The sequence below is a fragment of the Antechinus flavipes genome, chromosome 4 (assembly GCF_016432865.1).
Source record: "Antechinus flavipes isolate AdamAnt ecotype Samford, QLD, Australia chromosome 4, AdamAnt_v2, whole genome shotgun sequence".
NCBI lineage: Eukaryota > Metazoa > Chordata > Mammalia > Dasyuromorphia > Dasyuridae > Antechinus > Antechinus flavipes.
Genome location: NC_067401.1, coordinates 478,965,010 through 478,980,568, shown reverse-complemented (window position 1 = coordinate 478,980,568; position 15,559 = coordinate 478,965,010). Strand labels below are relative to the sequence as shown.

Below are 15,559 nucleotides of genomic sequence, written 5' to 3'. Positions count from 1 at the left end.
TCTGTCCTGAGGGCTGCAAAGGGAGCCCCTGGGCCGCCCCTGACTGGGTCTGTCCCGCCGGCACCAGGGACGGCCCAGGAGTTCAAGAGGCACTTCGAGCTGCCGATTTTAAAGGGCAGAGATGCGGACGCGAGCGAGGCAGCCAGGCAGAAGGGCGAGGAGCGCCTCCGGGAGCTGGTCGGCATCGTGAACAGGTAACGCTCCCGGGCCTGCTCCGGGGGGGGGGGGGGCTGCCCGAAGCCTTGTCCCAGGGGGGCATTCAGGGAGCACCAGCCCCTCTGGAGCGAGGGCTGCTTGCCACTTCTGGTGCCCACCTGGTGCCCACGTCTCCCCCGTGTGGCCCAAGAAGCTGCCGCATGTCCAGCAGCCACGCCCCGCTGAAACCGTCTGGACAAGGGGAGGACAAGAAAGGCAAAAGCCATTGGCCGGGGAGACACCTCCCAGTAACTGGGCCAACCCACAGCGGGCGGTCGTCGCACAGGGGAGGCCTGAGCAGTCGGGGCCCACCCAGAGCAGCGGCTCGAGCTCCCGGTCCCACAGATTTCTGGGGGTCGGCTGGGGCAGTGCGGGGGGGCTGCTGGACCTCCGTCGGGGAGACCGCGGGCTGTGCTTGCTCTGAGCTTCGGCTTCCTCCTCTGTGAAGCCTGCAGCGCCTGCGCGGGGGCTTTGTGAGGCTGGGGCGGGGGGCTGTCGGTCCCCGCAGCGGCTCAGCCTCTCGGGGCTCGTCCCACCCGGGCCGCTTCCCGACGTTCCCGGTGTCTCTGGTGCAGGTGTCTGATTCGGAGAACCTCGGACATCCTCTCCAAGTACCTGCCGGTGAAAATAGAGCAGGTGGTCTGCTGCAGGTACGTGGTGCGCCAGCCCTCCACGCCTCAGGCCTGCTCTCCCCGAGCCCCCAGTCAGGGGCCCCTCATGCTAAGGAGGGCACGTGCTGACCCCCGAGGGCTGGGATTGCCGGGGCCACTCGGCTGGGGACCAGCCCTGGTCCTGGGTCCTTCTCCCCCCCCACCCCCACCCTCCCAAGGGCCCACAAGAAGCCCCTTGCTCCTCTCAAGGTCTAAAGACAGACACGGGTGTCCGAGAATGGGGGGGGTCCCTCAGTCTGCGTGTGGCCTGGGTTTCTGTGCCTCGGTGTCCCCAGCCCCAAGGGCATGAGGGGCCCCGCCGCCAGGCCCCCAGAGCCCCGAGCTGGCCCTTGCACCCGGCCGCCGCTCGGGGCCCTCCTCCACCCGGGCTCTTCTGGGCCGCAGGCTGACCCCGCTGCAGACTGAGCTGTACCGGCGGTTCCTCCAACAAGCCAAGCCGGCGGAGGAGCTGAGAGAGGGCAAGATGTCCGTGTCGTCCCTGTCTTCCATCACATCCCTGAAGAAGCTGTGTAACCGTGAGTGAGGGGCCCGCGGGGCTCTGCCGGCCATTCCCCTCCGTCCCGCCTGGGTCTCCTGGGATCCTCCTCTCGCTGCTCAGCTCTGCCCCCCCCCCGTACCCCCAACTCCCGGCGCCCCCAAGTGGCCCTGAGGGCCCGGCGACTCGCAGCTGGGGGGCAGCGGTGGGGGCAAGGCCACCGGGGCTTAGGAGGCTCTGTGCTCAGGCAGCGGCGATGGAGCCATTGGGGGCCCAACAAAGGGCAGAGAAGGCAGGCAGGAGGCTTCTGGGAAGGTGCCAGTGTGGGCATCCGGAGAGCCTGGGGCGGGGGGGGCAGGGGGGCCGGCCACAGTCTGCGAGGCGGCTTCGGGAGTCACCCACTGAGCCCCAGAGTTTGGGTCCGGTCCTGGGTCCTCCCTGGCCTTTGGGCATCTCAGACGGAGGTCCCAGAGGCCCCGGCTTGTCCCGCCAGCCTCCCGGCCTTACGAGCCCTCGGCTCTAGCTTCCAGCCTCTTCCCCCCCAGCCTCAGCCTAGACCCCCATGACCTCCTGCCTCCATCCTCTCCCCTCCCCCTACTTAGTCAGTGCCCCGAGGTGTCCTTGGAGGAGGCTGGGGACGCCCCCCGGGAGCCGGCCAGGGTGGGCTCGGGGCTGGGGACGCCCCCTGGGAGCCGGCCGGGGTGCTCTGGACGTTCAGGCAGGGCTGGAGCCGTCCTGCTGGGCCTCCGCGAGGAGTGGGGGGCGAGGCTGCAGTAGGACTTGGGGGGGTGCGGCCGGGGGACGCTTGCCGAGGCGATGCTTCTGAAGAGTCCTGACCTCTCAGACCCAGGCCTGATCTACGAGAAGTGTGTGGAGGAGGAAGAAGGCTTCTCAGGAACCCTCGACTTGTTCCCCCCCGGCTACAGCTGCAAGTCGGTGGAGCCGCAGCTCTCAGGTTGGGGAAGCCCGCGTTTGGAACTGGTCCCCACGGGGCCCGCGGGCGGGGGAGGGGCTGGGTGGGCAGGAGCACGTGAGCCCCCTTAAGGGCCCATGGCCGAGCAGGGCGGCCGGTCGGGCTGAGGCCTGGGAAACGTGGAGCTGGGATAGGAGGAGAAAGCGCCCTTGGCTGGGATGCCGGGGCCTGGGTTCAAGTTCCAGCCCTTGCCCGTATGGCCTCCCTCCCCCACCCCCGAATTTTAGGTGCTTTTCTATAAAATGGGAGGTTGACCAGCTTCCCGGCCTTTGCCTTTGTGTGGCTGCTTCTCTGCCTCGCAGGGCCTTCTTGTGTGGCCCGAACCTCGGTCCCCCAGGGGCAGGAGGGAGAGGAGGGGAGGGGAGAGAGAGCATTGCCACAGGGGGTGGGTCTGGGCACTCCTGGGGGGAGGGGGTCCCTGCAGGAGCTCCTTTGGGGGCAGCACTGGCAGCCATCGGGGGGAGGTGGCTCGAGGCCATGGACACATGACTGGCAGAGCCTCGGGGTTCCTGACTGGCCTCCTGGCTGGCACACAGTAGGTGCTTAATAAGTGTTGATTTCCTAGCTGGAAGGGACTTGAGAGATCCTCTAGTTCAGGACTTCTTGGCCTTTGTTGTGGCCTGGGCCCCCTTGGCAGCCTGGGAAAGCCTAAGGGACTTTGAGCATAAATTGCAAATGCACAAAGATTTGAAGGAAATGTCCGGTTTCAGCCTGGACATAGGTGAGAATAGAAAGCTGTCCCATGCAGATTCACGGAAGCCGCCCCTGACCCAGACCCGACCCGAGGCTCAGGGACCCGGGGACGCTTCCTGTCTGCGTGCCTCGGCTGTGCTTTCTCGAACGCACTTGGGGGGGCGCTGGGTCTGGGCCCTCCGCGGGGGCTTGGCCGTGCTCAGCTTGCCGAGGGCACCCTGCTTGGCTCTTTCCTCAGGGAAGATGCTGGTCTTGGACTATATTCTGGCTGTGACCCGGAGGAGCAGCAGTGATAAGGTCGTGCTGGTGTCCAACTACACCCAGACCCTGGACCTGTTCGAGAAGCTCTGCCGGCTCCGGAGGTGCGTCCCGGAGCCTCCGTGGGCCTGTGGCTTCTAGGGCTCAGCACCCCCCCCCCTTTGGTAGAGCCCACTGTTTGTCTCGGGGCCTCCCTGGGGCTGCTCAGAGTCTTGTGACTGGCATGGAGCCAGGGCTGGGGCAGGACCTCAGCCTCCCGGGCCCTGGGGGAGCTTCCTCCACTGAGGCGGCACCTCCTGCTGCACTTGCCTCTGAAAGGGCCTCCCATTGGTCCTGGGGCCACGCAGAGCCGGTCCGACTGTTCTGGGACTGCCTCCTGAGCTTCCGAACAGCTTCCTCGGGGGAAGCTCTCCGACGGGCTCCCCTCCGTCACTGTCCTACCCTTCCTGCTTCCCTTGTGCCCTGTCAATCAACCTGCGAAGAAATGGGGGCCAGGATCTGGGGTGATGTGGCCGAAGGGGGGTCGTTTGCCCTCCCAGCACATGGCCGGGCCCAGCCTCCGCATCCCTGTCCCCGTCCCCTTTCTGTGATTACGGCCCCCGACCTTTATCTTTCCTCTGCCCGTGGCCCAGATATCTCTATGTGCGGCTGGACGGCACCATGTCCATCAAGAAACGAGCCAAGGTTGTGGAGCGATTCAACAACCCTTCGGTGAGCGGGCCCCTTGCCAGAATGGGGGTGGGGTGGGGGGCACTGCTGGTGGGTGCTCACAGGAGTCCCCCAAGGCTCAGGGGCCTGGCCCACAGGCTTGAGACAGACCGGGAGGGAGAGAGGCCCGAGGGAGACCCCAATGCCAGGGTCGGGCTTGTTCGCTGTGGCCCAGGCTGGGGCACCCTGGGCAGACCTGGTCTGGGTTAGCAAGTGGACACCTGCACCAGGATCATCTACACTGAGTCTTTCTTGGTCTTCCCAGCCCAGGCCCCCTCATCAGGAAAGGGCTGGAAGAAAAGACTTGGGAGGAGGGGCCGTCCCTTTGGGACCAAAAGGATGTCCTGGGGCAGGGGAAATTAGATTTCCTGGCCCTCAAGGGACAGATTGAGGTGTTATAGAGCCGTTTTGTGAGGTAGTGAGCTCCCTGTCACAGAAAGCTCAGTGCCGTTCAGGTAACAGGTGGGCCAGGACTTGCACAGCCCTTTCTGCTCACGTCCAGCTGAGGCAGGCTCCTCAAGGGGATGAGACTCTCTCTGTAAGGGGCCCTGCAGGCTGCCAGGGCACCTCTCCCCAGGGGGCTCTGCAGCCCAGCATGCTGGGACAGGCCCCTCTCCTGTCTCCCCAGAGCCCAGACTTCATCTTCATGCTGAGTAGCAAGGCTGGTGGCTGCGGTCTCAATCTGATCGGGGCCAACAGGCTTGTCATGTTTGATCCCGACTGGAACCCTGCCAATGACGAGCAGGCCATGGCCCGTGTGTGGCGTGACGGCCAGAAGAAGACCTGCTACATCTACCGCCTGCTCTCGGTGAGCCCTGCTGGCCCTGGTGGGCTTGGGGGCTCCTGGGGTCGGTGTCCCCTTCCTAGGCACCTTCAGGCTCCCGCCATCTCCGGGTGACCCGTGTCTCAGTCAGACACCCCACGTGGGAGATGCGTGATGAGGCTGGGGCTGAGCCTCCCGCCCCCTCTCCTTCCAGGCTGGGACAATTGAGGAGAAGATCTTCCAGCGGCAGACTCACAAGAAGGCCCTGAGCAGCTGCGTGGTGGATGAAGAGCAGGACGTGGAGCGTCACTTCTCTCTGGGGGAGCTGCGGGAACTCTTCACTCTCAATGAGCTCACACCCAGTGATACCCATGACAAGTAAGGAGGCGAGGGGAGAGCCCGCTGAAACCCGGGCATGGAGGGGGCGCACCCCACCTGGGGCTGGGGTCCAGGAAGCAGGGATGTGCAGGCCTGGGCCTGGGGCCAGGGTGTTGTGAGCCGGGGGGCAGAGCCAGCTGGTTCCATCACGTCATGTCTCCACAGACTGCGCTGTCGTCGCTGCGTGAACGGGCGCCAGGTCCGGCCGCCGCCTGATGGTTCGGACTGCACCTCTGACTTGGCCCAGTGGCACCACAGCGCGGACAAGAGGGGGCTCTCGGACGAGGTGTTACTGGCAGCCTGGGATGCTGCTGTCACCTTTGCCTTCCACCAGCGCTCACATGAGGAGCAGCGGGGACTTCTTTGAACCCTGGGACTGCACTGGCCCTGGGGGGAGCCGAACTGGGCTGGACCTGGTGAGCTTGGAGCCAGAAGTGGGCCTGGGGGGCTGGGGCTGGATTGGGGGGAGTCCAGGGCCAAGCTGGGCCAGGCCGTTGAGTGGCCGGGCTGGGCAGAAAAGCACAGGCTTTCTGCCTGTGCTTGCTGCCCCAGCTAGGGCTCCCTGCCTGCACTGCTCCCTGCCCCTGCTGCCCGTAAGCTGAGAGAGGAGTCAGCCACGTGGCTAGGAGGCCGGGGTATGCAGAATAGATTTTTATTTTTAGAAATGTAAAAAAGGCACAGAAATAATAAAGGCATTAAAAACTCTCTGGTGGCAGAGTCAAGAGCATGGCGCAGACTCTGGGTGGACCATTCCGGGGGAGAGAGGGCGGCTCTGGGGGTGTTTCCCTTGATCCTTGAGCAGATAGAGGCTCTGCCTGCTTCCTCTTACTCTGCCGAGGATGAGATCAGTGACCTGGGCCAGAACTTGGGCCTCTGGTGCCATACTCTACCTCCCAAGCTCTGCTGGGAGTCAGGGTTGGAGGGAAGTGTGGCTGGAGTCCTGTGCATCCTGGCCTAGGGTAGGGACTTCGAGAAGGCCACAGTCACATCATACCGACATAGTCGGCAAAGGCCTGGGAGGAGTCCCACGTGTCACTAACCACACTGAACGTGGCCCGCAGCCGGCCAATGGCCTCCTCGGCCATGCCGGGGTCCTGGTCCAGCCAGTTCTGGAAGAGGCAGAGGTGGCCGAAGGTCCCACGGTTTGGGTGGCTCTGCTCCAGCTGCTTGGCAAATTCAAGGAGTCCGTCTGGCTTGATGCAATTGGAGCTGAGATGGAGGGGAGAGGGTCAGTCAGGAAGGGGCCCTGAAAGAAGGGGAGGTGGGGCTGGCTCCCCCACTCCAACCACATACCTGATGTCCAGCTGGCAGAGAGAGGAGGAGGAGTCACTAGAGAAGATCTCAGCCAGGGCCACGAGGCCTGAGCTCCCTGGAGAAGGAGAGAGGCTGAGTCTCCCAGGAGGCCAGGCTGCCCGGCCCTTTCCTGGAGCAGCCCCGGCCAGCCCCACCGCACTCACCCAGGCGGTTCCCCGGCACCCGGAAACTCTTCAGAGTGGAATTGCTTTTCATGGCTGTGACCAACTTGGGCAGAAAGTGGGTCCGGCGCTTCTCCAGCAGGCGGCAGAAGGACAGGGTGAGCTCTGTGGGAGAACCAGAGGGGAGCTTGGGCCGGCCTGCTCTCAGGCCAGCTTCTGGCCCCGGGTTACAGAATAAATCTAGAGCTAGAGAGGAGATCAGAGGCCACTGAGTCCAACCCCTCGTTCTACTGATGGGGAAACTGAGGTACAGAGAGGGTGACTCGCTAGGAAGAAGCAGATCCTCCTGATTCTCAGTCCCTTGCTTCCGCCCCTCCTGGCCTATTCCCAGTTCTTCAGCTCACCTCGAAGGCTGGGGTCCTGGAGCAGCAAGAGCACCTCCTTCTGGCAGTCAGCGAGATTCATGTCGTGGAAGCTCAGCTTCTGCAGGGCTGGATTGCATTCTGAGGGGTGGAGGGACAGGGCAGGCAGCCTTTGGGGCTGAGTGGGGCAGCCCACGCTGGGGCCCCCGAGTCCTCCCCGCTGGGTCCGTCCCGTCCCCCGTGCAGGGTGATACCTCGCAGTGTCTGGAGCACCAGCCCCAGTTCCCGGGGAGAGGTGAAGGTGGCACTGTCCAGGGCCAGCTGCTGCAAGGCGGGCGATGCCTCCAGGACCTGGCACAGGCACTTGCTGGCCTGCGGCCTGCGGGGAAAGGCCAGCTCCAGCTGCTTCAGGCAGTTCTCTGCCAGAAAGAGAGGGAGGGTGGAAAGTTGCAGGCCCCCAGGACAGTCGGCTTTCTTCCCCTCTGGCCAGTGGGCCCCCAGGCTGGTCCTGAAGCTCAGCCCCTACAGAGGAGGGGCTTTAAGGGCACAAATGGTGATCGAGGCAGCTCCACGCAGGAGGTCAGGGGCCCAGGTGCCAGGAGGCCACCCAGCCTTGGAGGCACACAGTGGGCCACAGAGCTCCCCAGAAGCTGCCGCTGCCCCTCTCTGAGCTTCATTCCTATCTGTTCCCCCCCAACAGCCTCCAGGATCCCTTGCAGCTCTGTGGGATCTGTAGGATCCCACAAAGATCTCAGGAGTTTGTAAAGGACTCTGCACATCCATAACTTAACACTACAAGGGGACTCTGGAGGGCACAGGACACTGGCTCACCTTCCTTGTCCTGGGCGGCGCCTGGGATCAGAGGCTCCCAGCCTGCCCAAATCCCCATTCCACAACCCCCTCACCTGGAATGTCCTCGTGCCCGGTCTCAGTACTAGAGCTGCTGGGGGCCCTGGGGCTGTCCTCTGGGCTCAGATGGTCAATCCGGATGGCGAGGATGTGCAGCCTGGGCAGGACCCTGAGGGTGGTGTGGGCCAGCTCCAGCACAGACAGCGGGGAGAAGAGATCAGTGAAGTGGAAGGAGCGGAGGCGGCAGCTGGCCTGGGCTGAGAGGGCCTGCAGACCCTCCAGCAGGTAGAAAATGTTGGAGCCCAGCCCTGCAGTGGAAGGAAGCAAACATTTATTAAGCACCCAGTATGTGCAGGCAGAGCACTGTGCTAAGCCATTTATAAAAACCTCATTTGATCCTCATAAAACTCTTCGAGGCAAGCCCTATATTATCACTATTTTACAGATGAGGAGACTGAGGCAGTGAAATATTGCCTAGGGTGACACAGCTCCTAATGTCTGGGACTAGATTTGAACTCGGGTCTTCCTCATGTCAGGCCTAGTGCTCTACCTACTGCCCCATTATGTTGCCCCAGCGGGATGGCAATTTCCGGTCACGCCAGAAGCAGGGGGTCCTAAGGAGGGATGGATACTTTCCTTCCCGGTCTTTATGGCCCTATTCCCAGGTCCGTTTCCCTGATCAGACGCTGGTAAGAAGCACAAATAACTATCTCTATCCAGCACTTTAAGGCTTACAAAGTACTTTCCCACAAACAGCCCTGTGGGACGGGTAGTGCAGTTGTTCCCACTTTATAGGAAGGAACCATAAGGCTCAGAGGCTGTGACTTTTGCAGAGTCCACAGCTGGAAAGCACCAGAGGCAGGATCTGATCTTGGCTCCTCAATCCAGGCCCAAAGAACAGTGCCCTGGGAGGCTTCCTGGCCCTGCTCGGGCACGTTTGTCCACCTAGGATGGCAAGGATGGCTCTTTCCCAGGGTTCTGTTCACCTTCATTTAACAGGGTTAGGGTCTGGCCGGGACCCCCTGGCCGGGGAGGCTTCCAGTGTGCAGGAACTGAGAAAGGACGGAGGCTATGCCCCAGACCAGGAGATTCCCAACTCCATAAAAAGGGAACCTCGTGTCGGCTTTGGGAACGGAACAACCGCAGCTTTTCTGTGGCTACTTGGTTCCAGATCCAGACCTTGGTGCACTGGGGGAGGGAGAGTGCCCAGGGTGAGGAGGGGTCACAGGCCAGGCTGCGAACCGAGCTAGGAACGAGTTCAGAGGCCAGCAGCATCGGGGGCTCCCAGCCTCCAGCTCAGTCCGAGTCTTGCAACAGAACCACAAGGGCAAGCGCTCCACATTGAGAGCAGCCTGCACTTCAGTCCCATTGAGCTGGCAGTTTTCTAGGCAGCTGAAAGTCTACTGGGACTTCTACCTGGAGCCAGCCCTCAGGAGAATTCTGCAGAAGCAACTCAGGCCAGCCCAGGGGGCGCTAATTCAACTTTACTCCCAGGGTGACCCCCACGTTAGGAGCCTGGCCCAGTCTGAGTGGTCCCCGAGAGCCTGGAGTGACATGGGACGCGGTATCCAAGACAGACCCAGCCCAACAGGACGGCCATTTCTCCCAGAGGTCATCGCAAGGGTCTGCCTGCACCTCATCGGTGGGACCAAGCCCACGAACTGTAGGGGCTTCTTATTCCAAAGGGGAGAAGAGCGCGTTAGCCCTGGACCCCTTAGAATCAGCCGGAGTCGGGAGAAGCAAAAGTCCTGGGTCTTTAGGGGGAGAAGTGAAGGACCCAGGATCTCTGCCTTTTCCCCTCTGCTGCCAAAGTGACTCTGGCTCCTCTTACCCCACCCCCCGTCCCTCCCGCAGTTCTCTGTATCCCGCACAGGAGAGGGGGAAGCGCCGAGCACATGCCCACAGGGTATTGTGCAGTCAGTAGTGAGCCTCAAGTGCTCCCTGGTCCGACCTCAGGGCACCAACTCAGAGTCCCGGCCCTTTACCCAAAGGGACCGGACGGGGGTGGGTTTGGCTGGCGCTGTGCCGTGGGACACGCGGGGCAATCAGGCAGACCCGCCTCTCGGGCGGACGCCTTACTCACCGTTATAGGAGAGGGTGAGCTTCTCCAGGGACACCCAGGAGCGCAGCAGGTGGCACAGGACGAGCGTCGATTCCGTGGACAGCGGGATGGTGAACAGCTCCAGAGAGGAGATGCTGCGGAAGCGCTGGGCGCTGTCCAGAGAGGGCAGGTCCCTGCCGCCGGGCTCCCAGGCCCCCGAGGGCTCGTCCTGCTCCTCTTTTTCACTGGCAATGAGGAAGACAAAGTCGTAGAGGTCATCTGGCTCCGTACTGGGCCCCTGCCAGGGGTGGGAGCACGAACTGTTCCTCCTGGGAGCCGCCTGGGCCGGCAGAGGCGCGCTGGCCGGAGTCGGAGGACTCCCGGGGCCCGTTTCCCCCAGCGTCCGGCTCTCCTGCACCAGCATGGCCTGTTCCTGAGCTTCCCTGGCCTCCGTCTCCCAGCGGGTGGCCATCAGGGCGGCTGCCGACCGCTCTGCGGTGTCCCGGCGTGGCTGGCCGGGCGCCAGCAAGAACGCGGGCTCACCGAGGGCCGGGGCCCGCTCCAGGGAGTCCGCCCTACACAGGCCGCAAGGCCCGTCGCAGGGGGCCGGCTGCCAGAGGCCCGCGCTCATGGTGAGGATGAGGATGAAGAGGGCGGTCTCGGGCACGGGCCAGGAGTACATGGACACCTGCTGGACGGCCCCGTGGTGAATGAGTCGGTGCAGCAGCCTCCTCAGGGCCTGCTGGGCGGCCCCGTCCGAGAAGAGCAGGTGCCGGAACTTGAGCGTGTGCAGGGAGCGGGCCAGGATCTCCAGAGCCTCGCGCTGGGCCTCGGCCACCAGCTCCCCCACTCCCTGCAGCGCGTTGCAGATGGTGAGCTGGGAGACATAGGGCGCGCTGTGCTGCAGGGCCGAGAAGCGGCTGTCCTGGAGGCGCCAGTCGCAGGCCGGGTCGAGGGTCCCTCGGAGCACGTGGCAGAAGAAGGTCTCCAGGAACTTGGCCCGCCAGCAGGGCACACTCTGCGGCCCAAGGGGAGGAGAGACAACCCGTGAGCCGCACCCCTCCGGTCATCCCTGACCCTGCCGTGTTCCCAGCGGGCACATCTTTGGGTGGGACCCTGGCAGGGCTGCCTTGGAGAGGCTGGCACATCTTTGGGCAGGGCTCCTGCTCTCTTGGGGACAGATCCCTCAGGGTCCAGGACTGGAGCAAAAGTGTGTGGAGGAAGGGGGTCTGGGTTCCCCAGAGGCATCCCCGCCCTGACCTCGGCTGTCTCCTTCCCTTAACCGCCGAGTGAGCAAGGGGGCCCCGGCAGCCCCAGTCAGCATGGCTCTGTAGCACCTCAGTGCCAAGGGGGGGCTGGCAGAAGACCCTCCCTCACCTCAGAACGGGGGGGCCTGGTCCTCATCACATCGTCCCAGAGCTGAATCCAGATAGTCTGTGTAGAGAGGCCTGTGGGGGGCAGAAAGACCATGTGCCCTGTCGTTCCAGCTGCCCCTCAGACTGCGCAGGAGCTCTCCCTGGCATCCGGTGGCACTCTCTCCCACCCACATCCCTGCTAGTGTCTCTAAGTCTCAGATCACTCCTCCTGGGGAATGAATATAGGGACACCCAGGTCCGTCCCCTATACCCACAGCCCTACGTCCTATCCAGGTGAAGGTGGCCATTACTGGTCAGGGGGCAAAGCCAACCTCTCCATTTGGGGTAAGGGTGCCGGCTCACCTTTCTTCTGGGCTGCTTGCTCAGCCCTCTCCAGGTAATAGATATTGAGCAGTGGTAAGATGCCTTGAAGTATGGGAGCTGGAAGGCCTGGGAAAACCAAGACAGAATGCTGGGCTTGCAAGCGGGCCTTCACACATCTGTTTCCCACCCCTAGGAGGGGTCTTGGAGGAAAAGTCTCGGCCCTGCAGCCCCCTCTGCTATTCCAGCTTTCTGAGACTTTTCTGGTGCCGGGGACAAAGAGCCCGGAGCAAAGAGCTCCTCAGCTATAAATGGGAGCCAGCAGTCATCCTGTGCTCCCTCCTGTCTCCTCCTCCCTTCCCTCCAAGGTTCAGGAGTAAAGCTCAGCTTCGGCACTCCCTCCTCCAGGAGCCCTTCCATCCCCCCGTCCCCCTCATGACTGTCACAAAAAAGCTGGAGAAGATGGCCAACAACGTCCAAGAAGGACGGGCATCGAAGCCCTCTGCGGGATTTGGTGATTAGTGACTTCGTGTGTGACTTTTGGGAGAGCATTCCGGGCGGGAGAATGAGGCCGGAAGCCAGAGGGAAAGGAACTTGAGGAGGAGCTTAGTTAGAAAGGGATGGAGAATGAGTGGGGATGGAGACTCAGGGGAGGGGCTCTGGGAGAGAGGGAGTGGGGATCAAAGAGGCAGTCAGCCAGAGGAAGACAAGAGGCCCTTGTACAGCCAGAGGAGTTTGTGTGGGCCAGGAGAAGGGGCTCTTCTCTGAGTCAGGTGAAGGCAGAGATGGTGGCGAAAGGCATCCAGTGAGGGGAAATCAAGAGGCAGGGAGGAGAAGGAGCTCTTAGTGAATGACCTCAATTGTTCCAATGAGATATGAGGCAAAGTTCTCAGAGGAGTGGATAAGGGGAAGGAGAAAGGAAGTTTGAGGGATTTATAAAAATCCAAGCCATTCCCCACTTGGTAAATGGTTATAGGATACGAACTGACAGTTTTCAGATGAAGAAATTGAAGCTCTCTGTAGGCATACAAGAAAATGCTCTAAGTCACTACCAAAATTAAGACAACTGAGGTACTGTGTCACACTGATATTGGCTGAGAAAATGATAACAAATTTTGGAGGGGATATGGGAAAACTAATGCATTGTTGGTGGAGTTGTGAATGGATCCAACCATTCTGGAGAACAATGTGGAACTACGCTCAAAGGACTATCAAACTATACATATCCTTTGATCCAGGAGTGTTTCTATTGGGCCTGTATCCCAAAGAGATTTTACAGGAGGGAAAGGGATCCACATGGGCAAAAATGTTTGTAGCATAGCTGAAGAACCTATGAAATGAAATATTAGTGTTCTGTGAGAAATGATGAGCAGTTTAATTTCAGAAAGGAAAGACTTATATGAACCAATGTTAAGTGAAGTAAGCAGAACCAAGAGAACACTGTACACAGCAACAACAAGATTAAGTGATGATCAGCTCTGTGATGATGGACATGGCTCTTCAACAATGACATGATTCAAGGCAATTCCAATAGACTTGTGAGGGAAAGTGCCGTCTGCATCTACAAAGAGCACTATGGGGATAGAATGTGGATCACAACATGGTATTATCGTCTTTTTTGTTACTTGCTTGCTTTTTTCCCCCTCATTTTTTTCCTTTTGGATTTGATTTTTCTTGTGCAGCATGATAAATGTGGAAATATGTATAGAAGAATTGTACATGTTTAACATAGATTGGAGGGAGTGGAGGATGGGAGAAAAAATTGGAACAGAAAACTTCGCAAGGGTGAGTGTTGAAAACTATCTTTGCATAAAAAGCTATTATTTAAAAAAAAAAAAAGAGAGAGAGAGAGAGAGACCCATCTCCATCCAGAAAGAGAATTACAGAGATTGAATGTGAATCAAAGCACAGTATTTTCACTTTTTGTTTTTTTCTCTTTTGGTCTGATTTTTTTTGAGCAGCATGACAGATGTAGAAATATGTTTAGAAGAATTGCACATGTTTAACCTAATAGGATGGTTTGTTACCTAGGGATAGGGGGGAGGAAGGGGAGGAGAAAAATTGAAAACACAAGGTTTTGCAAAGTGAATATTGAAATCTTTTTGGGGAAAAATACTATTTAGAATGAAAAACAAACAAAAAAGGAGACTTGAGGGGAAATGAGAAGGTTTGTGGAGAGAGGGGGAGTGATTAGGGAAACAAAAGGATTACGGAGCAGCAGGGAAAGCTCAGCTGAGTTTACGTAACATAAATTTGTAGTAGACCTAGCCACTCTGGTTTCATGATTTTCTTCAGCTTTGTTCAGTGGGTAACACTGAACGTGTGGGTAGCAATAGAATGGATGGTGGGAAAAACCCTACTGGTTAGAGTTTAGAAGGATCTCCAAAAGAATTAAAGGGCAAGAGAAAAGTTAGTGAGCTGGAGTATCAAAGGGTCAGGGCGGGGAGAGGAGGACAGTACAGCCAGTGCAAGGGGGATGATCTAAGAATTGAGGAGTTGTTGGATTGGAGGTCACCATGAGACAAAGAGCAGGGCTTGGTATTAGAAGGCAAAGAGAGAGGTGAAATCACAACAGATTACCATCAACACAGAAGTGGAACATTTACGGGCCATGGTGGGATCAGGGACATAACTGTCTTTGACTGAGGTGGGTGGAAGAGGAGGGAATGAGGAAAGTGAGGGAAAGCAAGAGTAGGTTTTTGAGAGTACGGAGAGACTGTGCTGGCGCTGAGCTTGAGGAAGAATGGGAGCACGACGGAGTCTGCAGACAACAAATACCAGGATTTGGGAGAGGTGATAGTAACAATGGATTTCAAAGGAGGAGATGTTACTGAGTAAGGATGGCAAAGGGAGAATCAGAAATGAAAACGGGGAAAATTCAGTCTTTGACCAATCCGGAGGTGGAAGGAGATGCCAGGGAAGCTGTAGTAGCGAGAGGGAGTCAGATCTTGGTGAGTGTCCGAGAAATCGGGGAAAGATTTAAGGTAAAGTTTCATTTCAGAGTGCACAGTGGTAAGCTGGGGGTGGAGGGTGCCAAACACAGGTGGATGCGCTCGGAAGTAAATCTCCACAGCAGTTCCTGACGAGGGGGCGGCAGCGCTGGCTCGGGCTCCAGCCTTACTCTGCTACCCGGGAGGTGCTGGCCTGCGGGGGGGGGGGGAGGGGAGGATGGGCTCCCGGGAGCTCCACATGCTCGCCCCCCCACGTGCCCAAAGCCTCCCGCGACAGCCGGCCTTTGTTAGGGCTCCCTCTGTGTGTAGAGGGGACCCGATGCGATGTTCCTGCCTGCTTCTCCCTAGGAATCGCGAAATACTCAACAAGTGACTGCTCCCTTCCCAGGCTGGGTCAGCTGTCAGTGAGCCTCCCCCCCTTATCCCCCTCAGCCCAACAGAGCCAGGTTGGTCCTTCCCCCTCCCCCAGAAAGTCGTCCCTAAGTTCCCAGCTCATCAACGTCCTCCATTAAGGGGGGCGGCCTAGGCTGACCACGAGCCTCCACAGCGGGAGCCCTCTTTGGGTCTTCTCGCTGGCTCGGGATTCTGCCTCAGTCTCCATGGCAACAGTGCCCACGCTCGGCTCTGGCTCCGATTGGGTGCCTCTTGTTTCCATGGAAGCGTTACTTCCAGCCCCTCCGAGATCCACAGTTTCCATAGTAACGGGCGGTCCGTTGACCCTCCCCCTCATCGAGTTCTCACTTACCCCACACCCCACTTTCCAGGACACCCATGTGGGCGCTCACGGCCCAGCCGCACAACACGAACAACTCTGGGGGGCCGCTGGGCTCCAAGCCCACCGCAGAGCTTCTTTCCCCGCAAGAGGCCTCCATGGCGACCGCCGCCTCACGTAGGGGCTGGCTGGCACTAGCGTCTCGAGGCCTGGGGGCTGCCATGTTGGGCAGTGGCTCGCGCCTGCGCAAGCACGGACATATCTGTCGCCATCTTTGATTAGGTTGGGGCGTACCACAGGACACCCTTGGCGGGGAGGGGAAGGAAAGGCCAATCTCTCTGTTCGGAAGATCTCGAACGTGTGAGCTCGTTCATGGTCAGGAAGGCCACCCAGATTCGCCTTTATGTGGGAGAACCATTCTCCTCTTGCGCGGAGGCCC

General features: G+C 59.9%; 2 protein-coding genes across 5 annotated transcripts in view; one reads left to right on the top strand and one right to left on the bottom strand.

Annotated features, from left to right (window-relative positions):
- The window catches only part of RAD54L (RAD54 like), a 20,329-nt gene extending 14,510 nt beyond the window's left edge, over positions 1-5,819 (top strand). For all 3 annotated transcript variants that reach the window (XM_051999835.1, XM_051999836.1, XM_051999834.1), the window contains 9 exons: positions 68-194; positions 771-845; positions 1,251-1,381; positions 2,186-2,296; positions 3,246-3,369; positions 3,898-3,976; positions 4,602-4,781; positions 4,951-5,114; positions 5,280-5,819. In XM_051999835.1, the coding sequence (XP_051855795.1) occupies positions 68-194; positions 771-845; positions 1,251-1,381; positions 2,186-2,296; positions 3,246-3,369; positions 3,898-3,976; positions 4,602-4,781; positions 4,951-5,114; positions 5,280-5,481 (1,193 nt within the window). In that variant the 3' untranslated portion in view covers positions 5,482-5,819. The remainder of the gene's footprint in view (positions 1-67; positions 195-770; positions 846-1,250; positions 1,382-2,185; positions 2,297-3,245; positions 3,370-3,897; positions 3,977-4,601; positions 4,782-4,950; positions 5,115-5,279) is intronic.
- LRRC41 (leucine rich repeat containing 41) lies at positions 5,751-15,559 on the bottom strand. 2 transcript variants are annotated; one of them, XM_051999837.1, is made up of 10 exons: positions 15,154-15,559; positions 11,500-11,586; positions 11,159-11,229; positions 9,824-10,799; positions 7,797-8,048; positions 7,146-7,310; positions 6,934-7,032; positions 6,572-6,694; positions 6,408-6,483; positions 5,751-6,323 (listed from the first exon to the last, which is right to left on the bottom strand). In XM_051999837.1, exons 1-10 carry the CDS (start codon positions 15,341-15,343, stop codon positions 6,098-6,100), a joined length of 2,265 nt encoding a protein of 754 aa, XP_051855797.1. In that variant the 5' UTR covers positions 15,344-15,559; the 3' UTR covers positions 5,751-6,097. The 2 variants fall into 2 exon arrangements, with proteins under 2 accessions (XP_051855797.1, XP_051855798.1); XM_051999838.1 differs by lacking the exon at positions 15,154-15,559 and adding an exon at positions 14,941-15,128.